Below are 26,414 nucleotides of genomic sequence, written 5' to 3' on the forward strand. Positions count from 1 at the left end.
TTTGCCAACACGCCCACCTATCTATGCAGGTTCACAAGGGGGCTACTGCCAATTCCCTGCAGTCACTGGGCAAGAGGTTGGATACACCCTGGAAAGGTTGTCAGTCCATCACAGTCCAGCACAGAAAAAAAAAAATCCACACCTACACTCACTCAGATTAGAAACCAGTTAACCATAAAATACATAGTTCTGGACTGTGGAAGGAAGAGACCCAGATTCTTCTTTCTGTGAAACAACAGGGCTAACAACTGATCTACTGTGCAGTCCTAGAGACAATAAGTATATTGCAAATATGCTCCCCTGGTACGAAGTACAAGCCAGTGTGGCAGCAGTTAACTGATAATATTATTTGATGTTATGTTACACTATGCAGACCCTCTGCCTGTACCGATGAAGAATCACTCACCTCAGGATGCTGTGCTTGAAGTGGCTCCAACAGGAGGGCACGCTGATTATTTTTACTGATTAATTAATTTAATACTTATTTAACTACTCGGATACAGTTAGACACACAAAATGTGCTTCACTTCCTCACCTAAAGAGAAGTAAACATATGTAGTAAAATAATAGTGTGTAAAGCTGTGTAATTGAAATGTAGCTAAGTAAGACGTAAAAAATCTTTTAAGCATGTATATTCAAAGTTCTGCATGTGAGAGGTCATGGTCATCCATGCAACTTAAACAAAATTGTTATGGGAGACATTCACAACAGAGCAATAGAACAAATGAACACAGTTTGACCTTGATCACAAGCATGAAGTTGACAGAGGCAGCTGCTTCCAACAAATACAAAGTTTGTAACTAAGTAATTGCTGTGAACTTCCACAAACAGCCATCTGTGATCTGTGAAAAAAAATGGAGATTTAAATATCTGCTGCATCCCTATAATCCCTCCCGCTCCCTTAGATCAGCTGATCAACTGCTCCTGAGGGTCGGTAAGACCAGACTTAAACTAAAAGGAGATCGATCTTTTGCTGCTACATCTCCTAAGTTTTGGAACGAGCTGCCCCTCCAACTCAGACAGTCCCCTTCACTGTCTGTTTTTAAAACGCGTCTTAAAACCTACTTGTTTTCTTTGGCTTTTGACATTGTGTAAGGTGTTGTGTTTTGTTTGAATTAGCTGTGTTTTTGTTTGAATTATGAGCTGTGTTGAATCTAGTTTCTGTACAGCCCTTTGGTCTGCTGTGGTGCAAAAGTGCTTTATAAATAAAGTTGGATTGGATAAAGTTGGATGTTTCAACCCCGTTCTGAGAAAGGCTGTGGCCAAGCCTGCAGTTAAATGTCTCCTAAACCCTCTACATCATGCCCTTTTTTTCAGGGTTATCAATGCTGGTAAGAGTGCGCTGAATGAGGACCAGGCCTGCTGCGAGGTGGTTGTGGCTCGAAGGAGACCGATGAGCTACTGTCCCCCGTCTACACCCAGCAAGAACCCAATGGACAAGAGACGCAACTCGCTGCCCAATGGCGAGGCCCTGGGGCTCCCCCCAGAACACAACATGATGGGCGAGGTAAGAACATAGATACAAAGAAACGTGCAGTTCTCCTCCAAAGAAGAAATTTCAGCCTCAGTACATTGCTAACTTAGTAAAGAAAGCTTCTATAATATTATATTATAATACTATATATTCTAGAATTGCGCCGCTCAAGGTGGCAGCAGGTTGGAGTAGCTCTGTTACTTTTGATTCTGATTTATTCTTTTTTGGGAACTATTCCTCTTGTGGTGGATACAGTTGATTTTTTTTGGACAACTGTCCTCTCCGGTGTCAGATGCTGTGCAGCTTGGAGGTTTTTTCTTAATACTTTGTATTTTTGGACATTTGTTATGATGCATTGCCATGGCAGCGGGGTTGTTTCTTACAACCGGGAGCAGCTGATTAATATCTCAAAATCTCAAATAATACTTCAACTACAACCCCAAATCGCTGATGAGTTGAAAAGGAGATGCCGTGGATGCAGAGCAGGAGCTATGAGAAGAGAGAGAAGGAGGAAGTTCAAACCATCTCTTCCGTCGATTATGATGGGCAATGTGAGATCATTGGGAAACAAGTTGGATGAACTCCAAGCCCTACAAAGGACCCAGCCAGAGTACCGGGCATGCAGTATCATGTGTTTTACTGAGACATGGCTGCAGGATCATATCCCCGACTCCAGCGTCTCTCTGCCGGGCTTTTTAACCATACGAGCAGACAGATTTAATGAGTGGCAAATGTAAAGGAGGTGGACTGGCAGTACTTGTGAACAACAGATGGTGTAATCCAGGACATGTTACTGTGAAGTGTCATCTCTGCAGTCCAGATATTGAACTGTTGGCAGTAAGTTTTCGTCCATATTATTTACCCAGAGAGTTCACCAGTGTTATTTTGGCAACAGTTTATGTTCCACCTTCCGCTGTTGCCGACACTGCATGTGATGCCATCAGCTCAGTAGTTGCTAAGCTACAGACACAAAACCCCAATGCTTTTGTGGCAATTTCTGGTGATTTTAACCATGCTTCACTCTCTGCTACACTTCCAACGTTTCAACAGTTTGTCAGCTGCTCTACCAGAGAAAACAAAACATTGGATTTGTTTTATGCAAATGTCAAGGACTCATACATCTCTACAGCGAGACCTCCTCTAGGCAAATCAGATCACAATCTTGTTTTTCTCTGCTCGAAATATAAGCCCCTTGTTCAGAGACAACCTGTAATAAAGAGGACTGTGAGAAAATGGTCACAGGAAGCTGAAGAAGCTCTGCAAGGTTGCTTTGAGGCTACAGACTGGAACGCACTGTGCTGGCAACATGGTGAGGACATCAATGCCATGACTGAGTGTGTAACCGACTATATAAACTTCTGTGTGGATAACATCATCCCCACCAGAACCGTGAGATGCTTCCCCAATAACAAACCTTGATCACCAGTGACCTGAAGGACCTGCTTAACAAGAAAAAAATAGCCTTCAGAGAGGGAGACAGAGAATTATTGAGGAGTTTACAGAAGCAAGTTAAAGTCAAGATAAGAGACAGCAAGGAGGTGTACAAGAAGAAGCTGGAGAGCAAGCTCCAGCAAAACAATATCAGAGATGTGTGGACAGGGATGAAGAAGATCACGGGTTTCAGGCAGAGGGATGATCGGACCAATGAGGGTCTGGACAGAGCCAATGAACTGAACACATTCTTCAATAGGTTCAGTTCAGAAACAAGCTTCACATCCTCCTCTCCTGCTCACAGCCAAACAGACACTCCACCCTCCTTTGACCCACAGGACCCACAGCTGTCCAGTAACACCTCACATTTTTTATCTTCCACCTCAGCCGTAGACCCTTCTGCTTCTACCTGTTTGCCTTCAACCATATCAGAAGATGCTGATGCTTCCCCCTTCCACCTGTGTATCTCAAGAAGTCAAGTGAAGAGACAACTGGAGAGACTGAATCGGAATAAGACTGCAGGTCCAGATGGTGTCAGCCCTAGGGTCCTGAAGGCCTGTGCAGAGCAGCTCTGTGGGATTCTGCAGCACCTCTTCAACCTTAGCCTGGCCCAGAAGAAGGTTCCGGTGTTGTGGAAGACCTCCTGTCTTGTTCCGGTACCAAGGAAAACTCACCCATCAGTCCTCAATGACTATAGACCTGTTGCCCTGACATCCCACATCATGAAAGTCCTAGAGAGACTCCTGTTGGCCCACCTGAGTAAGCAAACAGTAAACCATCAGGACCCCCTTCAGTTTGTTTATCGCTGTGGAGTTGGGAGTTGAAGATGTCATCATACACCTGCTTCAACAAACCCACTGTCATCTGGACAAAGCCAGCAGCACTGTGAGGATCATGTTCTTTGATTTCTCCAGTGCATTTAATACAATCCAACCTGATTTGCTTTGTCGGAAACTCCAGAAGACTCAGGTGGAGGCCTCAACAATCTCCTGGATCAAAGACTACCTGACAAACAGACCACAGTTTGTGAGACTGAAGGGTTGTGAGTCTAACCAGGTAGTCAGCAGCACAGGAGCACCACAGGGAACTGTACTCTCACCATTCCTTTTCACTCTGTACACCTCAGACGTCCAGTACAAGACAGACTCCTGTCATCTGCAGAAATACTCGGATGATTCTGCAGTCGTGGGGTGGATCAGAGATGGACAAGAAGCTGAGTACAGGAAGGTGGTGGACCGCTTTGTGGCATGGTGTGGAAACAATCATCTCATTTTGAACGTGACTAAAACAAAGGAGATGATTGTAGATTTTAAGAGAAACAGGAATAAGTCAAAAACTATTTCTATCATGGGAGAAGAAGTGGAGGTGGTGGAGGAGTATAAATACCTCGGTGTTCACCTGGACAACAGACTAGAGTGGAGATGCAACTGTGAAGCCATCTACAAGAAGGGACAGAGCAGACTGTACTTCTTGAGGAAGCTTAGGTCCTTTGGTGTTTGCAGCAAGATGATGCATATCTTCTATAAGTCTGTTGTGGAAAGTGTGATCTCTTCTGCCATCATCTGCTGGGGAATCAGCATCAGAGCCAGGGACTTAAAAAAGCTCAACAAGAGGATAAAGAAGGCTGGCTCTGTTCTGGGGACTCCTCTGGAACCTCTGGAGATCATTGTGGAAAGAAGGATTCTTCATAAAATGAAGAACATTATGGAGAACCCTGAGCATCCTCTTCATGAGACTGTCCTACAACAACAGAGTGTCTTCAGTCAGAGGCTTCTTCAGATGTGCTGTAAGACGGAGCGCTACAGGAGATCCTTCCTGCCCACAGCCATCAGCATCTACAACGTCTCTTTGAAGAAACCTACATAATATGAGTTATAACAACATTTAACTCCCCTTTGGGATTAATAAAATATTTTTGAATTGAATTGAATTGAATTTGATATAATGTTATGAAAACACGTCACCTAAAATATAATTTTCTGAACCATCTACCTGATTCAGCACAAGACATTTAATACACTCAGCTCTTGCTCCTGCTGACAACGTTTTCATGCAAGGCGGTTTGCCTAAGTGTTTGGCTAATCTTGGCAGGTTTTCTCTCAGTTTACAGAAAAAAACTTGTCTTGCTTCAAGTCGAATAAGTGCAACATCTAGCTTATTTTCCAGTCAAAAAACTGTCGTTCTCTCAACAGAACTGTGAGAAATTAGCAGCATTGTCTGAATCCACCCAAAGATAGTAATACAAGTGGACATTTACACTCTGCTTCATTCCCTGAAATCAGAGACACGATAACAGCTCCTACGTGGAGGTTTAACCTCAGCGGTTCACACACTGCGCTGGGAAGCATGAGTCATGACAGGTCTCCTCCTGAAGACAACTCACTTGCACAACACATTCAGCCAGCCAGCATTAGTCATCGCTTACTACCTCCTCCAAGATTACAATTACATTAATATCAGCTAAGCAGGATTACCTCAAGGATTTCTGCATACCTTTGTTGATATGTTCATCTTTCCTCTTCTCATGTGTATTGTGCTTTGCTCCATTGTCCTTCCCTCTATTATTACGCAAACTGCTTTGTTATTGGGACTTTATCTGGTAGACCAACATTTTTTCTTGTGATTTGTAGTTCCAGCTGAAGAACTGAGATGTTAGTAAGTTGTAACAAAACTACAAGCCCCAAGATCCAGGGAAGCAATTATCCCACCATTCTGGAAAATAATGGAATCAGTGAATTCAATAAAAACTCAAATCCATGAAACCTTTTTATTACAGAAGTAGGTTTTTATTGAGCTGTTCAGCATCATACCTTTGCCACCTATGACAGCTTACTAGAGGCAATAAATTACAAAATGTGGAGGCCACTTCAATTTCAAGAGGGTGACTTAAAACAGAATTTAACACCTGAAACTTTATATAACAGCAGAAAACATCTGATTTATTCAGAATCATGTTTACTTCAAAACCTAATATAATAAGACCTCTTCAGATGCCCAAGGATTAAAGGATTAAAATGATTAAATTGGGCTGCATGGTGGCACAGTTGGTAGCACTGTTGCTTTGCAGCAGGAAGGATGGGTTCTCACAGGGTACTCCAGTTTCCTCCCACAGTCCAAAAACATGACTGTTAGGTTAACTGGTCTCTTTAAATTGCCCTTAGGTGTGAATGAGAGTGTGCATGGTTGTTTGTCCTGTATGTCTCTGTGCTGCCCTGCGATGGATTGGTGACCTGTCCAGGGTGTACCCTGCCTCTCGCCCCCATAGACTGCTGGAGATAGGCACCAGCTGCCCCGTGACCCACTATGGAATAAGCGGTATAGAAGATGAATGAATGATTAAATTTACATACATTAGGTAGGGCTACCTTGGGTGCCGCCATCTTGAATCGCCATGGCTGCCAGCTATATGTTCCCTGCTTTTCCCCACCATGTTTCACTATGGGGATGGTGAGTTTAGGTTGTTAGTTTTCTACCACATCTAATGTTTTACATGTAGGACGGGAAGTTCAAAAGGTATAAAAACTTTTGCAAACCACTATATTATCTATTTCAGTGCACTCTTTTTCATCTGCAGGAGAGTGAAGGCCTCGTTTTTCACTATTGGGCACTGTTCGATGGTCACGCTGGCTCAGGTGCGGCGGTTGTTGCCTCCCGCCTGCTGCAGCACCACATCGCCTGCCAGCTTCAATCAGTCATAGAGATCCTGCGCAACTTCCACTCGCTGCCCCCTACTGTGCTGGGGGAGGACCCCGACAGCAGCAGTGGAAACCCCCCTGGACCCCACCAAGCCCTGACCCGGGCTGTCTCGCTGCGGGGGGCCACAGGCTCCCCGAGCTCACCGTGCAGCACCCCGCCTCCGCCACGCTTCTACATGGAGAAAAAGATTCAGCACGAGAGCCTGGTGGTTGGAGCAATAGAGAATGCCTTCAAGGAGATGGTGAGTGATGGGGCACAATGTTTAGGTGGCGTTTAGGGAACTTAAATTTATCTCTTTCCATTTTGATCTCTTTTGTTGCTGTAACTTAAGATCATGAGGCATGTATTAAAATAAAATCTACATTATAATGATATTTTTCCAAACCATCAGAATCAGAATCAGAATCAGAAAAGCTTTATAGCCAAGTACGTTTTTGGACATACAAGGAATTTGTTTTGGCGTAGTCGGTGCAATACAGTACAAATTAAACAGTATAAACATATCTACAATATAATATAAATATATGTGCACAGTTTTAAGTGAGTGAGAGTAAATATAGAGCAGTATAAGATGCAAGAGCAATACAACAGTGCAGGTGATCATTGTGCAAGTAAAGCAGTGCAAGTAAAGCAGGAGTCCAAGCTGAGCGTTAATGTAACACATAGAGTTACAGGTTACAGGTGTCCTGTCAGCAAAAAAAGGGGGGGTGTGGGGGAAAGGGACAGTGTCAGGGTGGTTTCCGGGCTTTGTTAACCAGGCTGGTGGCAGATGGGAAAAAACTGTTCTTGTGGCGTGAGGTTTTGGTCCGGATGGACCGCAGCCTCCTGCCAGAGGGGAGAGTCTCAAAGAGTCTGTGACCGGGGTGGGAGGGATCAGCCAGAATCTTCCCTGCCCGCTTCAGGGTCCTGGAGGTGTACAGTTCCTGGAGCGACAGTAGACTGCAGCCAATCACCTTCTCAGCAGACCGAATGACACGCTGCAGCCTGCCCTTATCCTTGGCTGTAGCAGCGGCGTACCAGATGGTGATGGAGGAGGTGAGGATGGACTCAATGATGGCTGTGTAGAAGTGCACCATCATAGTCTTTGGCAGGTTGAATTTCTTCAGCTGCCGCAGGAAGAACATCCTCTGCTGGGCTTTCTTGATGAGGGAGCTGATGTTTGGCTCCCACTTGAGATCCTGGGAGATGATGGTTCCCAGGAAGCGGAAAGATTCCACAGTGTCAATTGTGGAGTCACAGAGGGTGATGGGGGCAGGTGGGGCTGGGTTCTGCCTGAAGTCCACAACCATCTCCACTGTCTTTAGAGCGTTGAGCTCAAGGTTGTTCTGGCTGCACCAGTCCAACAGATGGTCCACCTCCCATCTGTACGCAGACTCATCACCATCAGAGATGAGTCCGATCAGGGTGGTGTCGTCCGCAAACTTCAGAAGCTTGACAGACTGGTGACTGGAGGTGCAGCTGTTGGTGTACAGGGAGAAGAGCAGAGGAGAGAGAACACAGCCTTGGGGGGAACCGGTGCTGATGGTCAGGGAGTCAGAGACGTGCTTCCCCAGCCTCACGCGCTGCTTCCTGTCAGACAGGAAGTCAGTGATCCACCTGCAGGTGGAGTCGGGCACACTCAGCTGGGAGAGTTTCTCCTGTAGCAGAACTGGGACGATGGTGTTGAAGGCAGAGCTGAAATCCACAAACAGGATCCTGGCGTAGGTTCCTGTGGAGTCCAGGTGCCGGAGGATGAAGTGAAGGGCTAGGTTGACTGCATCATCTACAGACCTGTTGGCTCTGTAGGCAAACTGCAGGGGGTCCAGGAGGGGGTCGGTGATGTCTTTTAGGTGTGAGAGCACAAGGCGCTCAAAGGACTTCATCACCACAGAGGTCAGGGCGACGGGTCTGAAGTCATTAAGCCCTGTGGTCCTTGGCTTCTTGGGAACAGGTACGATGGTGGAGGACTTGAAGCAGGCTGGCACATGACATGTCTCCAGTGAGGTGTTAAAAATGTCTGTGAAGACTGGAGACAGCTGATCAGCGCAGTGCTTCAGGCTGGCTGGTGAGACAGAATCCGGACCAGCAGCTTTCCGGGGGTTCTGTCTCCTGAAGAGTTTGTTGACGTCCCTCTCCTGGATGGAAAGAGCCGTCCTCGGCGTGGGTAGGGGGCTGGTGGGGGGGAACTTCAGGGTGGGGGTTGGAGGTGCCAAGGCCCCTCTTGAGGTTGGAGAGATGGGGGTGGTGGATTGTGGCTGCAGCTGTTGGGGGGCGTCGTGGGAGATGGTTGCAGGACTGTCCCTTTGTCTTTCAAAGCGGCAGTAGAACTCGTTCAGGTCGTTGGCGAGGCGTCGGTCGTTGATGGAGTGGGGGGCTTTCGGCTTGTAGTTGGTGATTTGCTTGAGCCCTTTCCAGACAGACGCAGAGTCGTTGGCTGAGAACTGGTTTTGGAGCTTCTCAGAGTACAGTCGTTTGGCCTCTTTCACTGCCTTGCCAAACTTGTACTTTGCCTCTCTGTATATGTCTTTGTCCCCACTCCTGAAGGCCTTTTCCTTATCCAGTCTTAACCTTCTGAGTTTAGCTGTGAACCAGGGTTTGTCGTTGTTGTAACTCACCCTGGTGCATGATGGTACACAGCTGTCCTCACAGAAGCTGATGTAGGAAGTCACAGCCTCTGTGTACTCGTCCAGACTGTTGGTAGTAGTCCTGAACACATCCCAGTCTGTACAGCCTAAACACGCCTGGAGATTCTCCACAGCCTCACTGCTCCACTTCCTTGTCGTCCTCACAACAGGTTTGCAGAGCTTTAGTTTCTGCCTGTATGCAGGAATCAGGTGGACCATGATGTGGTCGGATTGGCCCAGTGCAGCACGTGGGACGGCGTGATAAGCGTCTCTGATGGTGGTGTAACAGTGATCCAGAATGTTGTCCTCTCTGGTCGGACATTTTATAAACTGTCTATATTTGGGGAGTTCGTGGGTGAGATTACCTTTGTTAAAGTCGCCAACGACGATAACTAAGGAGTCCGGGTTGGTCCGCTCCACACTCAGTATCTGGTCGGCGAGCATGCGCTGTGCGACCTGCACGTTAGCTTGCGGCGGGATGTAGACACCGACCAGGATGAACGAAGCGAACTCACGGGGGGAATAGAAAGGCTTACAGTTTAAGATGAAGGCTTCCAGGTCTGGAGAACAGTGCTGCTGAATCACTGTCACGTCGTTGCACCAACCACTGTTGAGGTAAAAACAGATTCCTCCACCTTTCGCTTTGCCGGAGAGTTCCGTGTCTCTGTCCGCTCTGTAGAGCTGGAATCCTGCCAGCTGCAGCGCAGAGTCCGGTATTAATCCACACAGCCACGTCTCCGTGAAGCACAAAACTGCCGATGAATAAAAGTCCCTGTTTTTCCCCAACAGCAGTTGTAGTTCCTCCATTTTGTTGGGAAGTGAGCGCACGTTAGAGAGAAATATTCCAGGTAACGGTGTTCGTAGTCCACGCTGGCGAAGACGTACCAGCACCCCAGCCCGTTTCCCTCTCTTCCGGCGTTTCACCGCGTGAACAAAGGTGAGCGCACCTTTGACCAGAATGTCCAAAAATTCCAGAGCAGTAGGCAGAAAAGTGGGAAATAACTCCTCTGGTGTAGTAGCCCTGATGTTCATGAGTTCTTCTCTGGTGAGAGAGCTCCGGGTACCATCACAGAAGACTGTTTTAAAGCAAAAAACAAAACAAAACAATGCGCACCAACACGCCGAGGCGACCATCTGCGGCGCCATCATGTACAATTATGTATAATTATTGTTGAGAACACATTAATCTCAGCAATGATTTGGTTCTTTTACATTTTTTCATGTTTCCATTGTATAGCTTTATGACTAATTAGAGGATTTCAAGTATTTTAAAAGCTTGTTTAACATGACATTTAGTTCATTTCTAAAGAAATCCATATTTACGGTTTTGATATTTCTTCTTAATTTCTTTAATTCATGTTTACATGCTTTATATCAAATTCTGGGCTAAATCCTGAACTTTGGTGACCCCTCCCTATTTTCTTAGTCCTCTGTGTTGGTCAGTATATTGGCTTCCTCTTACATTCCTCCTCTTCATGAGAATAGACCCTCCTAATAAGTTAAAGTGTGACGCTAAATATGTTCTGTTATCTGACTTTCCTGGTCAGTTTTGCCTTGTGACTCATGGCTCCCTCATCCTGAGCAATGCACAAATCATCAACAAATCATCCCTGGATTTTTGGAGGAGTTAATTTCAATCTCAAACTACATGTCATTTTAGTGTGGGAGGTTTCATGGCTAAATTGGACCAGCCTGGTAACTAGTCTTCATTGATTGCACATTGCACCAGTAAGAGCAGAGTGTGAAGGTTCAATTAGCAGGGTAAGAGCACAGTTTTGCTCAAAATATTGAAATGGACACAACATTATGGGTGACATACCAGAGTTCAAAAGAGGACAAATTGTTGGTGCACATCTTGCTGGTGCATCTGTGATCAAGACAGCAAGTCTTTGTGATGTATCAAGAGCCACGGTATCCAGGGTAATGTCAGCATACCACCAAGAAGGACGAACCACATCCAACAGGATTAACTGTGGACGCAAGAAGAAGCTGTCTGAAAGGGATGTTCGGGTGCTAACCCGGATTGTATCCAAAAAACATAAAACCACGGCTGCCCAAATCACGGCAGAATTAAATGTGCACCTCAACTCTCCTGTTTCCACTAGAACTGTCCGTCGGGAGCTCCACAGGGTCAATATACACGGCCGGGTTGCTATAGCCAAACCTTTGGTCACTCATGCCAATGCAAAAAAGTTGGTTTCAATGGTGCAAGGAACGCAAATCTTGGGCTGTGGACAATGTGAAACATGTATTGTTCTCTGATGAGTCCACCTTTACTGTTTTCCCCACATCCGGGAGAATTACGGTGTGGAGAAGCCCCAAAGAAGCGTACCACCCAGACTGTTGCATGCCCAGAGTGAAGCATGGGGGTGGATCAGTGATGGTTTGGGCTGCCATATCATGGCATTCCCTTGGCCCAATACTTGTGCTAGATGGGCGCGCCAAGGACTACCGAACCATTCTTGAGGACCATGTGCATCCAATGGTTCAAACATTGTATCCTGAAGGCGGTGACGTGTATCAGGATGACAATGCACCAATACACACAGCAAGACTGGTGAAAGATTGGTTTGATGAACATGAAAGTGAAGTTGAACATCTGCCATGGCCTGCACAGTCACCAGATCTAAATATTATTGAGCCACTTTGGGGTGTTTTGGAGGAGCGAGTCAGGAAACGTTTTCCTCCACCAGTATCACGTAGTGACCTGGCCACTATCCTGCAAGAAGAATGGCTTAAAATCCCTCTGACCACTGTGCAGGACTTGTATATGTCATTCCCAAGATGAATTGATGCTGTATTGGCCGCAAAAGGAGGCCCTACACCATACTAATAAATTATTGTGGTCTAAAACCAGGTGTTTCAGTTTCATTGTCCAAGCCCTGTATGAGTGTGGGTGTGCACTTTATTTAAGGCAAATCTTTGGCACCTTAGACTGAAACTGATCATGTTGATTTAAATAAGTTCATGGCTCAGACACTGAAATTATCATCAAATTCAGCAATCAGATATTCCAGCTGATTTGTAAAACTGGATGACATGAACAGAATTGTTGTGGCTTAAAAATGTACAGAAAAATCAAAATGGATAATTATCTGCTATAATTATGTTATTGTGACACTTCAATTCAATAAAATACAGTAACATTCAAAGAAAGTTCAGTTAGGTTGTGAAGAAGAGTTGGAAATACTGCCCCCTTCTGGTTCCACACTGATTTAAAGATACTATCCAGTACAGGGCTTTATTACATAAAGAAACTGACCATCACATGTTGTTCTATAGGTCACAAGCTATACCTTAAGGGTGTTTGAATTATTTTACAAAAAGATCTGGTGAGTAGCTTTAAGAGAAATAATACTGACCTTGGTTAAACAAACAGCAGCATTCTCAATTCCAAACTGCTGAAGGGTAATCTCATGTAATGAATCTGAACAAGGATGGCAGAAAAGAGTTACTGAATGATTTTAAAGCAACATTATACCCCTGTTCAGAAGTGTAATTCTATGAGACAATGATAAACCGCATTCTGCATGCATTGCAATGGTTTATCACCCAAGTGAAGCAGTCCTGTGGTTTAATTAACCTGCCCTCTTCCAGCTTACTGAGAGAAACTAAAATCTAATTTAGAGAGCTGACTTGTAGCTTCTGCTTATTTCCATACTTTCCAAATCTGATGAAATTCTTGATTTCCTTTTTAGGAATGGTTTGCTGTACTTACTGTTATGTTTGGGGTTTTTTTTTTAATAAAGTGGAGGTGCATTTCTGCTCTACCCCCACTAGATGGCAATGGAAGGCTGTACCTTGCTATAGACAGACAGAAACTAATATCCCTGTAAAGCTTTTTTCAGGATTACCACACCACCACCACCTTTACTGTTCTTTCAGTGAAAAGAAGCACTTAATGTGACATTTTTTATAGAACATCATATCTGCATCATTTAAAGCAATTGCAGCTGCACTTAAAGGAAATAACTACTCACAGAAATGTTGCGATATTTATTATTGAATAATTTAACAATTTCTACAACTGGGAGTTCATCCCACTTCCAAGCAATGTGGGGAGAAAATTAAGGGACAGAGAAGAACCTTCACAGCTCACTGCTAGAGAAGTTGCTTGGAATGGATGCCAGAGAAAAGCCTTTTCTGTCCTACTATCACAACTGAGGTTTAACTAGATCAGTGTGCTTTGGTAACATTTAGTTTTCTAGCAACAAATACACCAGGTGGGTGTAATGTAAAAAACAAAGGAATATTTGGGGAAGCACGTCATGCCCACTATTAAGTAAGGCAGTGGATCTGGAATGCTGTGGGCCTGTTTCTTCTTCAAAGGTTCTGGGAACTTTGTTTAAGCGCATTGAATAACATACTCTTTTATTTAAATTGAAGTAAGGTGGGCTCAGCCATAAAACTGAGAATGGTTCACTGTTTGTTCATTCAACAGGATAATGTTGCCAAAACACATGTCTATATTAACAGAGATTTCACTGTTGACTAATGCCTTGCTAAAAAAATGTACTCTCCCAGAATAAATCTACTGGTTAAGAAGGGATCCGTGTTAAACAAACAAAACTTATAAACAATCCCCACAGTTTGCCCATTTTTCTGGAGATTTCCATATAGTTTTCCTTCTCTCTCTATTTATCCCTTTAATTAAATCTGTCTCACTCTTTTACCCATTCAGAGGTATTCCTAAGGTTACAGTGTAACTGAAGTTACAAACTTTATCTGTATGCTCTCCTACTGTCTATGTAACCTTGGGTGAACATTGGAGGTTTTCTGATAAGCTGTGCTTCATTAAAGACAAACATAACCGTCTTCCCTTTTCTCAGGACGCCCAGATCGAGAGGGAGAAACAGGTGTACAGCATCAGCGGCGGATGCACGGCTCTCACCGTGGTTTACCTGCTGGGAAAACTGTATGTTGGAAATGCAGGTGACAGCAGGTATGTCTGTTGAGATTTAGTTTTGAAATCGTTCTCTGTTTTCTCTGCTCTAATCATGCAACCTCCCTGCCATGTTCTGCAGGGCCATCATCATCAAAAACAACGAGATCATTTCAGTGTCGACGGAGTTCACGCCAGAATCAGAACGACAGCGGCTCCAGTTCCTGGTGGGACAGTTTTACTTTATTCCACTTAAAAACACTCAGAATATTTGGAAACATGTGGTAAAATCAGTGCCCTGAAAAAGCATCCACACCCCATGACCTCTTCCACGTTTTTTCACATTACAATCGCAAACGTTAAGGTGTTTTGATAGTGTTTTTTGTTCGATGAGCAAAGTAGTGCATAATTGCAAAGATTTTTTCCCAGGATTTCCTGGTATTTAGCTCCTATGTCCCTGCTAAAGAAAAGCAGGATGAGGTTGTCAGGGTTGATGCGCAGTGTTAAGACCCCTATATTGTTTGTGGCAAAGTTTCAACTGAACTTCTTATTCCTTTCTTCATTCTTATTGCTACTGTCTCCGTAAGGCCAAATTTGGACTTTACAACTAATAGTTCTGATCTCCAGATTCTGTTTGACACTTTGTGAGACACTGTTAGATACTTTGTGCTTTTGTTTTAGTATTATTTATGTTTTACTGTACAGTTTTTTAATGTGCATGTTTTTCACCTCTGTTGCAATTGCCAAATTTCCCAGTTTGGGAATAAAAGTACATTTGTCCTATGATATTTAGTAATAAGGTGCCTTCGGAAGGCACCTGTTGGCACTGCATTTTATTTGTGGGTAAAAGGGGGGTTAAGTAGAAATAAACACCATGATTTTCAGAGTATCGTTTGTCAAAAACCTCCCACTTCACAGAAATGCACTACTTGTGTTAGTCTGCCATATAAAATCTCCCAGAATACTTTGTGGTTGACAAAATGTGGAAAAGTTCAAGAGGCGCGAACGCCTTAGCCCAACACCGGAACACATAATCAGCAGAAAGAAAATCAGAGTTGCTCTTCTATGCTGCCCGAGGGACTTGAAGGATCGTTGTCTGTTCTGCAGGGTTACATGCAGCCGCAGCTGTTGGGGAACGAGTTCACGCACCTGGAATTCCCCCGCAGAGTTCAGAGGAAGGAGGTGGGCAAGAGGATGCTCTACAGAGACTTCACCATGAACGGATGGTAAGCTTCCTACCTGACTGAGGTTGACTGACCAGACCTGGGCTCAGACAAAAAGATTTTCTTTTGGAGTGCTGCCATTTTCAAGATCTACTTAATAATGAGGAGATCAGCACTAAGTATTGCATGTTAGGACTAAGGTTTGCATCACCAAAATAAAGCAAGCCTGCTGGGTTCTTTTAGTCAGTGCCAGTGCAGTAATCCCTTTGGTTTCACTGGCACACACCTTGGCGCATATAAGCCTGTGTCTGATTTCACAATGAAACCAGCTTTATGCTCAAGATTATTCTAAAGACGAGGAAGACAATTGTGATGACAGGCTGGAGTAGAAGGGGTGGGAGGATTGCTGATGCTGGTTCTTCAGACTTTCCTGCTTAAGGGCAAGAAAAGAGAGACAGAGAGAATCTGCAGCTTTGGGGTCACAAAAAGTTCACAGCTTGCTTCTAAGAAAGACGTATGGCCAGACAGTCTGACAAAAAGTGCGAACTCTGAGTAGGTATGAAGCCGTTTGAAATTATTAATGTTTTGCACTGACTTTTGATGCCAAAGCTGATCTAGTCCATTGAAGCACCTCAGCAGCAGCTATGAGGTTTTTGAAGCTTACTTCAAAGCATTAAGCACATTTTTAGATTTGCTCTTTGAATCTGTGCACTGAAATGTTTCTTTTTCAGTTTGTCGTTGTCTTTTGAGACTTCCTAGCCCTACTGTTCTCAGTCATTTATTTTCTCGCAAATGATTTTTAGAGGCAAGCCGAATCACAACCTGAATAAATGTTATGTTTAGTAATTTTACCAAATTACCCAGAACAGATCTTGTTACGTCTTGTTGTAGTCGTCATACTGACCGAAAAAAAGCTAGGGCTAATTTAACATTAAATATAATATACTCACCTTTTGTATAAAATAGGGATGGGCAATATCGTTAGAAGCACAGTTACACTATCTAAAGTAACAGGTGTTGTGAAGAAACCTATTCGATAAAAGGTAAGTTTAATTTTTATCATCATTTTTATTGTCATCGCCATAATTATCACAAGAGATCATAGTACGAATGAAAATCCATACAACCATTTCCTATTATAAACGTTTCGCCTTCCATGTGATGTTTAAAAAACTCTTTGCGTTCCTTTATGTGAGGGCACATCACAAAACCACTTTTCTCCATTAAGGATTTATTAAGGGCTCAAGCTTTGGTTGTACAAGGACTCTCTCTCTGTCAAACTCACTGCACACAATTTCCCAAAGAAGGAGCCACAGTCATTCAGTGCGTACATGTTCTTGGAATAGGTTGAATAAATAAAGACGAGGACTGACAAACTTGGAATGGCGATTAAAACAGATATTTTCAGAGAGCTTTTTCATTAAGGTGCTATGCATTTACAGTCAGTGAGTCATTTTGGGTCGCGGGGGAGCTGGTGCCTATCTCCAGCAGTCTATGGGTGAGAGGCGGGGTACACCCTGGATAGATCGCCAGTTCATCGCAGGGTAACACACAAACAACCATGCACACACTCATTCATACACCTAAGGGCAATTTAGAGTGAACAATTAACCTAACAGGCATGTCTTTGGACTGTGGGAGGAAGCTGGAGTACCTGATGAGAACCCACGCATGCACGGGGAGAACATGCAAACTCCATGCAGAAAGAACCCCAGCCGGGAATTGAACTCAGGACCTTCTTGCCGCAAGGCAACAGTGCTACCAACTGCACCACCGTGCAGCCCCACCATGCATTCACACTTTATGCAAATCTTTTTGTTTTGTTTCCGCCCTTTACTAATTTGATAAAGTAATTGCTCTTTTGTTGTAAAGTGCTCACTTGCTAGTTGCTAGCTTTAGCTATTTACCAATTTCTAGCTAATTCTTCTACCTCTAATCCAAAATACTCTTGTTAAAGCAGAAGTTATATATGTTGTGAATATAATTTTTTTGTTCATGTTAGCTCTTTTTAACCAGCTTAAAGAACTAAAAATGTTCCTCTTTTGTTTCTGAATGCTTCTTTAAGTTTACCAGCTAGGTGCTGCTGATTTGTATTCAATATTTAAGTCATCTGTTTAAAGGAACCCTAATCCTAGCATGTTGCTAATATAAAAAAAAAAAAAACTTTTTTCTTGTTCTTCACTGCTTTGCTAAGTTTTAGTTAACCCTGTTACTTCATCATTAAAATAGGCCGCTGCTATAGTACAAATGTTCCTAATGTAAAAATATATATGTATTTTTTTCTGCCATAAGCTTTTTTGGTCTTTTTTTTTTTGGTCATTTGCTTTCTTTTTTGTTGCTAAAGGCTTCTTCTATGTTAGCCAACCAAGTGCTAACCTCATCTGTTTGTTTTTTAGTTAAACCTGTTTTTTTCATTATTATGTTTATAGTATATCAAATATACTAGATATATTACAGTTTTGGAAAATTGTATTACTGTATAATTAATAAATCAATTAGTCTCTAATATTTATCCACATTTGATTTATTTGACATGAGTTGTTCTTTCTTCAAATTGAATGATAGATTGTTATACATCTAAAAAGACCTGGAACTGTTATTTATTTTGAATCAGATGACAGAACATATCATCTGAAGACTGTGAGAAAAATCACAATAAGCTAGTAATTGAATTAAAGTTTAAATGAAATATTAATCACAAAAATGTATATTTAGATGTATTTACTGATAAGAAATATAAGTAACAGACTGGACTAACACAAAGCATGCATTGAAGAACAATCTACATCTAGTGATTAGAATATAAGGAGATTTGGCTCATTAAACCGCTAAAGCTCTAAGATCATTTTCAGATTTTTTCAATACCCTGTATAAAAAAAAAAGTTATCCTGTTCTTTATTTGATTTCTATTTGTCTCTTAAAGAAAGGGGACAAGAGGGCAGGAGCAAAAGGGGTTCATTTCCATCTTGGTGGGCACATCTTGTCCTTCACTCTCACAGTAGCCAATAACAAAAGCAAATCCAACCTTTGCAGCTTAGAATGCCAGCCTAAGCTACAAAGGCAGCAGATTGGACCTCACTTCCATCTCTTGAGGCTCAGGAAGAATGGCACAGAGTTCTTTGAGTCAGCCTTGGGGATTGCGTCACAGCTATCTACTGTTATTTTTGATTTCTGTTAAGTCAAACATTTCCATTGAAGAAAGGCAAGATTAAGAGATAGACAGTTTAACAGACATCTCTAACAGATTTAGATGATCTATTGAAAAGGAGCTCAGTGGGTCGGTGGTTATGCCCTTCACACTATGAGGACACTGATTATGTGGGTACAGAAAATGGATGGTTGGATGATCTGATGTGGAAACTGGACTTTTACTTTGAGATAATCTTTGAAAATGAAGAGTTTAAATGTAGTCATTTACAACACAAAACGTTTTTTCATTCGGTTTTTTGTCATGTTTCTAGCGTCCTCCGTTAATCAGTCTAATAACGATGGTCGGTGATGTTTAAAAGATGTTTTTTCTTTACCTTCAAGGGCTTACAAGACTGTTGAGGATGAAGATCTCAAATTTCCACTTATTTACGGCGAAGGCAAAAAGGTAAGTGGTCACTTTGTCCAAGTTCTGTAAATCGTGTCAGTCTGTCATTCACAGCATCCATTTCCCATCCCAGTGTGCTGATTCTCTGGTGCCACCAACTGCATGAGACCATGTGTAACAATTTTAGCCTAAATGCAAAATGGTTGGTGTGACAAAGCTAAAACTGCAGTTTGCACTATTTCCACAATGAAGCATGGTACTGGCAGCATCATGCTGTGGGCAAACTTTGTTACAGCAGGGACAAGGAAGCTTTATGTGAAAGAGTGGTCCAGTCAAAATCCAGACGTTCACAATCACTCTTCATTCATTCTGACTGAGCTTGAACTGTTTTGCAAAGAATAATGAGCCTAAATGTCTCTAGATGTGCAAAGCTGGTAGATACACCCTGAAAGACGTGCAGCTGTTGTTGCAGTGGCAACTACGTGTTCATAAATGGTCAAAACTTTGTATCATTTGTCTTTCATATCAGAATGACTCAGCACTTTGTGTTGGTCTGTCCCGTGAACCACGTTTACAAATATGGTCTAAAGCACAAGTTCAGATGTTTTATAGTTGATTCATATTCCAAGGTTGGGAAATTTTCCATCTTAAAAAGTGCTGTCCATTCAATTTACCAACCCTAAGGCTGTGTTTCAGGACTTTTGGTGCAAGAAGAAGTCGCCGCTGAGTTTTAGATTCCACCTGCAATGCAGTCATGCAGCAGTCAGCAGCGAGATGAACTCAGACATCTCGCCAGTGCAAATATTGCATGAGTCACGTTGCCTCAGTTTCAATAGAAGCCTGTATTTACAGAGAAGATCCACAGGTTTAGTGATGTCAGCAGGTCATAGAGGAGCTGATCTAGGGCTTTGTAACCAGCTGTCAGAGTGGATCATATCTTGTTTTCTAAAAGTCTAAAGCCCTCACCTTTCATTTTATCAGGGATAAATTTAAGCATCTAAAGAAAATCATTCATGTGTTTTCCAGGCGCGGGTTCTGGCAACAATCGGTGTGACCCGGGGGCTCGGTGATCACGACCTCAAAGTTCATGACTCCAACATTTACATCAAGCCGTTCCTGTCCTGTATTCCTGAGGTAAGAGCAAACAGTTCTTTTAACTCGAGAATGGAAAAAAGAGTATTTCCGAGAAGCTAAATCTGCTTTCAGAGAACAGGTTTTCCATTTAAAATATTCCGAGCGCTACTCATTGATTTATACTGCTGATAAAGATTTGCAAAAAGCCCTTATGGTGGTGGTATAATCTCACACTGTTTTGAACAGCCAAACTTTAATTTTAGTGCACGTATTCAGTAGGAAAATAAATTCCATGTTAGGAAATTAGGGTACAGAAGGATTTTTGTAATTCATACTTTTCTAAATTGGTCAGATTTCCTGGAAATTTTACGTAGCAATCCATGAATTCCTGTTTTATTCTGTTTCAAGCATGACATGACACACAGGCCCATTTCTTTTAGCCTCTCTTTAAAGTAGGAAAGAGGAGCAAACATGCCATTTAAGTTAAAGCAAACGTGTGTTTCGATAAAATGTATACTAACTAAAAGGCGTCCGTATCTATCGTCAGAGCAATATCTAAAGAGTAAAAAAGCAAGTGGAATGTGGGAGTCACCAGCTCTCAGTAACAACTAGTTTCCAAGGTGTTTGTACATATCTTTACCAGGAGCTACTAAATACTTGAGAAGGGTTGTGTATTTATTGCATGTCTCAGTGTAAAGGGAGACGTGATCTTCCTCTAAATGCACCACACTCCCCGTGCTGCTGGAGAACTTGAATTCACCTGTCTGAACCGTCTGGCGTCGGATTCGAAGCGCTCTCATCTCCCGACGTAGTTCGTCTTATAGAGTTTTCATTTCCCCCCCGAGCTCTTCGCTTGATATTTAATTCATTATCACCAGGGTTTACCGCGAGTTCACATCAAGTCTTCTCCCTACATTCAGCGTCTCCCTTCTCCGCTCTCTAACGCAGCGGTCACCAAAGCCTCTTGTGCGGCGTCTCCAAGATGTACACAGCTGCTGGAGTTAGTGTCTCAATGTCTGCAGCTTGTTTACCTAAAATCAGAAATTGTTGCATATCAAGTAAGTTGTTTTTTTTTTTTGTGGTTTTGTTTCTTCAAAAATGGAGGAGAATGATGTCAAAAAGGTAAAGGAACAAAAAGAAAGCAGTTGGTATGAGAAATGAGATTAAAACATGATGCTATAGAAAAGAACTTTTTTTGATCCATTGGGAAATACGTTTAGTGTTTAAAGGTGGCAACAGTTGACTGGCAATAATCTTCTGGAAAGACACTTTGTGCCCCTCCACACGCACACACACACACACACACACACCTCAAGATGACACTCTTAGTTGCAGGTTTGAAACAGTGAGTGTACCTCCCTTCCCTTTCATCCTTGTGTCCTTCACTCCTTTTTACTTGCCCCTTTGTGCCCTTACTTCCTTCCTTCATTTTTTGTGACCCCCGTGTTTTTTTTCCATTGTTTCGTGTGTCTTTTCCTTTTATCCATCCCTGTGTACTTCCTTCCTTGGGTCATTCTTTTCTTGTGTCCTTCCTTCTCCTGTTTATTCATTGCCTTTCCTTCCATCCTTCCCTGGTCGCTTAGTTCCTTTGTTCTGTACTTCTGTCATCAATTCAAACCTTTTGTTTTTCCTTCCTTGTGTCATGTTTTCTCCTGTTCCTTTCCTTGTCCCCTTGCTTTATTCCATTCTTGTGTCCTTTCTTCCATCCTACTTTGTGTTCTTCCTTCTGTCCTTCCATCCTTCTCTCCGTTTTTATTCATTGTCTTTCATGTTCTTCCTTGTATACTTCCTCATGTCATTCCTGGAAAGATATACTGTAGATAAAATTCAGGAGTTCTCTGTGTTAGAACGATCTATTGTTCTGCAGGTGAAGGTGTATAATCTGATGCAGTACGAGCACGGAACCGATGATGTCCTGGTGATGGGAACTGACGGCCTCTGGGACGTCCTGACCAACGAGGAAGTAGCCGAAGCCGTCAGCACCTTCCTGTCCAACTGTGACGCTGATGACTTGCACAGGTGAGCAATTTCTCTTTGCTCAGATAGTCTTGGCCTAAATGTTTCTGATGCAGAATTAATCAGAACCTTTAACATTGCACTACGCAGGTATACAATGGCGGCTCAGGACCTGGTGATGCGAGCGCGTGGTGTGCTGAGAGACAGAGGATGGAGGATCTCCAACGAGCGCCTGGGCTCCGGAGACGACATCTCGGTCTTCATCATTCCGTTAATGTACGGCAACCGGCAGCCCTGACAAGTTCTCTGCAGGACATGAGCGCCTGGAAACTCAGCGGGATTGAGAAGTCCTGAGGGCAGAAACTTAATTTAATTTCCCTTTTTATTTATTCCCTTTTTAAACAAATGTGAACGAAAAAGATCCAGATTCTGTTGGTGCTTCTTTTCTCTGAATCAGTTCAAGATTGTGAGCCGTTGGAGTCTGAGGTCATTAATTAGGATCATATAAGCTATCAGATATTTGTAGTTTGACTCAAAATAAGGGGAGCGAAAAATGTTCCTTCTTTTTGCTATTCTTTTCTCGTCCTTTCGTTCCATTCTATCCTATATAGTCCGTTTTGTTAAAAAAACCTGTCGCGTAAACTTGGACCCAGCTGACTGGTCAGCTGCTTTTTTCCTCCGTTTTGCCACAGTGTGGCTCTTGAAGGCTGATGAACCACTTGCACTTTGTCGGACAAATCAAACACGGGATGGCGTGGCATTGAAGGCAACCTCATAGAAGAGAATTCTCCCCATTTGAGAAAATTTGGACTAACATTTGGGATATTTTTTGTCTCGGGTTGGTACTAAAGTTTACACAGTTGAGCTGATAGAAGGTTTGGTTATGGTACAAGTCATTTGAACTTGCTTGAATTGTATATAGATCAAATTGTTTTACTTTTCACTATGTTGCACACTGAGATGAGTTAATGTTTTTGTAATAATGCATTTTTTTAGTATATCGGATTTTTTGCTTCAGTTACAGAAGATGAAACACAATTTTCTGTCGAACACAAACTATAGCGGCTTGCAGAAGTATCCCAAGCACTTCATATTTTCTTCTGCTGTTGCAGTTCAATCATTATCAGTCTAATACCTGATCTGTATAAGGCCCCTTTTCCATTGCAGGGACTTTCAGCCATTACACAGGATTTTGAAAGCCCTCAGTGCATTTCAACACAGATTTACCTGAGTAATTTCAGGTCCACATATTCCTGGATAAAAGGTAATTGTTGAGGGGCGGGGTTATGTGCTGAGCAACAATGATTGGTGGACCCTTTCTTGTAGGGTTCTGACTTCCTCTCACCTGCCATGTTTAAGACGTGTGTTGTTGTGTTCCACTTTATACAAGAGTTGTATTAAGGCGTGCTTTTTGTGATCGAGAATGGACCAAAGGAAGAGGACATACGATTAGTGGACGGATGATAAGGTCCAAGTTCTTTTGGATGTTTTTGCTGATGAAGACATGAAGATTTTGAGTCAGAGACACAGAATAATAGGGTCTATGCCAAAATTGCTTTAAAAAAAACAACATTTTACCGCCACCTGCTGGAATGGAGGTGCACTGCAGCTTTCTTCACAACTTCCCCATAATGCCATTAGGCTCATTTAAATAAATGTCCTACAGCCTTTCAGAACAGTGGAAACAGAAAGTACACAAATTACCCGGGTAAACAAAGTAGGCATTTAAATCCTAGGACTTTTGGTGGGAAAGGGGCTAATGTTTTTTGTTTTGTTCGATAAACCATTTAGCGTTGAGCTTTTTAATCTTCTTGAATGAATTCAGAGTTTGCTAGTTTAGAAAAAGCTAGAAAAAAAAGTCCTATGAATCATTGAACCTTTGAGGGGAAAAAAACATCCAAATGAAGGCTTTGATAAAGCTACAGAACGGCTTGAGAGCAGCTTCTTGGGACAAAGCAGACGGGAAAAAGATGTAGTCTTGTACATTTTTAGACTTCTACTACAAACACACTGTTTTTGTTGGTGTTTATTCTAGTGCCAATTTAAGACAACAAAAGATGTAGCATCAAATTTACATTGGGAGCGATATATAAGTTGCCTATACAGACTCAGTGTTAAATGGAATGACTTGTACCTCATTGTAGGCATACTTCAGGAGCCAAGATAAGGAAAGGTAGTTATTCCCTGCAGCAGGGAGAATGTAACATAATTAAACCTAAAATACAATCATTGTTAAGAAAATCTAAAAGCTTCTTTTGTTTTCCTGTTCTGCATTGTTTTATATTTTCAGATACTTTAGATTGACGCTGCCCCAGCTGAAAGTAACTCAATGTAGGGATGTAGTTTAGTATATGCAGTAATTTATTTTAGGCCTGGGATGAGCAACGGTGCAATGATTTTATTTGCTGTTACTTTTTGTATGGGCTGATTTCTAGTTATGTAACGTATCAAGACATTTATGTTGATGTTTGTGAATGTCCAAAGATGATATTTCTAAGATGGTTGTATTTCCGTTTGCTTTGGAAGCATCCAGAGATTTCTAGCAAAAGCTACAGGATGACATTTAAAAAAGATTGAAGAAAAATGTTAATGGATTTGTACAAAACCAAATATGGACCGTTTTTGCATGCTTGTCAGTTTGAGGTTGTTTACTGGGCTTTAGAAAGAGAAGTTAGTTTAAAAAGTTGAGCAGAAGCTCAGAGAAGCATCCACTAACAAAAAAAAGCTAACGTGCTTACTTTTAAAAGTAAATAAAATAATAGAACAGCCTCTCTCTTTTCTACAAACATACTTAGAAGGTAACAAGTAACACCTACCCAACAGGTATGCTCCTGTTTTCTCATATTGGCCAATTGTATCGGTAAGGATCAGAAGGTAGACAGCCTTGCTTTATGGCTCAGCTCTTCCTTTACCACAAGAAGTAGGAGGAGTGCGAGCATTACTACAGACCCGATACGTCTGTACTGAATCGCCACTGAATTTAATTTTTTTATTTTGTCCCAGAAAAAACATGAAAAGTTAAAGAAAATTTCAGAGCATCAGGAATACAGTTTGAAGTACTTTCAAGTACACTTCCTATGAGCAAAGGATTTCCAAACCTAGTCTATCAGAGGAAAGTGTGCATAGGCATAAAACCAATAGCATTAGCAGTTAAAACTAAAGCGGGGTGCCTAAAAGGCTTTTTAGAGATTTATATTTAGTTTATATTGACTTTATATTTTGTTCCCTATAAATGCAATTAAGTTGACAAATAATACTGTTTTTCCTGTCAGATATTTGTTGCACTGTTAACCATCTTTCTGCCTTTTTTCCAACAAAACTAAAACCATCTACATTCTGTCAGGGCAGCAGCTGTTTTTTATTTCCTGCTGACCATGTGCTACTGCACTCCTTTTGTACCTTCCAAGATGAAGAAATCTCATTTCCTAATTAATTACATGATTATTTTGTTTTCTATTCTTTAGCCATTTTCAGATTTTCTTGTAAGCTGGTTGTATTCCTTCTAATGTCGTGGATTTGGTTTAAGCTCTGTTGTCAAAACGCCTCTCAGCTTAAATGACAGTAAAGGGAATGTTTTCACCTGGAGATATGTCTTAAGGTAACATCTGATTTTCTCTACATAGATACAGATCTATGTATATGTGTTGAATGTCATCCTTCCACCTTTGTTCTAATGAAGTAGATCATTTGTGTCATCCCATGGTGCCACTCAACTCTTACTCATTGGTTCAGGTTCGACTGTAGTTTGCATATGTTGGGTTTTCTGAGGGCATGATTAGGTGTACAGGAAGCCTTTTATTCAGCTCCATCTACTTGGTTGTTGTCATTTGTGCTGTATTATGACTGCTGGAGTTATAGTTGTTCCTACGTAACGTTACCAGGTTAGAAAACTTGTGAAGCTGAGGGGGATTTTTATTTGTAGCAAAGAGGGACTTTGCCTAGTTGGGGATTGTTTTAGGTGACTATTGTGCTCCCCTTAAGCTCAATGTGAATGTAAGATGTAATTTTATTAAATAAATAAATAAATAAAAACAAGTTCATTGAGTTAAAAACTAATATCCTAAGGTCTCCTTGGGCAAGCTTGACATTGGAAGGAGAATAGCTGTTTACCTTCAGTGTTTCTTACCCAGAAATAAAATAAAAATGACAATAAACAAAGACCCATGTCAAACAAAGTGCAGTTTGTCTCATTAAGATGATTGAATATTAAGAACTAACACTTGGTAGGAGTTGTTCAAATCTTTCTGCTTTCAGTTCTAACCAGTCTCAGAAAGAACAAGCACAGAAGAGGAGCGTCTTCTGCTGCAACTTAGTGCCTACAGGTCCTAGATCGTGAAACGATACTCAAAATGTTGGACCCAGGCCATACAGTTTTAAGGTAATTTCACCAATACTAAGGAGAGCTATGTAAGCTTCTGAATTCAAAAGAAAAAACAATTCTCTCTGCCGGTGATCTGCTTTTTAGCTTCTCCAGTACATGAGGAAGATTCACTTTAAATGTAATCTGTCAGTTTCTGGCTAGGTGGGTAAAGTAGTTTTCTTGCAGTTAGAAAGTTGTGGGTTCAGTTCCAGCTTTCTCCTCCAATGTTCCTGTGGGCAA

The 26,414-nt window shown here is 42.1% G+C and overlaps 1 protein-coding gene across 1 annotated transcript in view; it reads left to right on the top strand.

Annotated features, from left to right (window-relative positions):
• LOC124883259 (protein phosphatase 1H-like) overlaps positions 1–25,989 on the top strand; it is a 35,357-nt gene extending 9,368 nt beyond the window's left edge. Inside the window, exons 2-10 of the mRNA XM_047390277.1 lie at positions 1,318–1,507; positions 6,480–6,842; positions 14,034–14,146; positions 14,229–14,313; positions 15,194–15,312; positions 18,781–18,844; positions 19,811–19,918; positions 21,726–21,877; positions 21,965–25,989. Coding sequence (XP_047246233.1) covers positions 1,318–1,507; positions 6,480–6,842; positions 14,034–14,146; positions 14,229–14,313; positions 15,194–15,312; positions 18,781–18,844; positions 19,811–19,918; positions 21,726–21,877; positions 21,965–22,112 — 1,342 coding nt within the window. The 3' untranslated portion in view covers positions 22,113–25,989. The remainder of the gene's footprint in view (positions 1–1,317; positions 1,508–6,479; positions 6,843–14,033; positions 14,147–14,228; positions 14,314–15,193; positions 15,313–18,780; positions 18,845–19,810; positions 19,919–21,725; positions 21,878–21,964) is intronic.
• Positions 25,990–26,414: the final 425 nt, after the last annotated feature.

This window comes from Girardinichthys multiradiatus, chromosome 17, assembly GCF_021462225.1.
Source record: "Girardinichthys multiradiatus isolate DD_20200921_A chromosome 17, DD_fGirMul_XY1, whole genome shotgun sequence".
Taxonomy (NCBI): domain Eukaryota; kingdom Metazoa; phylum Chordata; class Actinopteri; order Cyprinodontiformes; family Goodeidae; genus Girardinichthys; species Girardinichthys multiradiatus.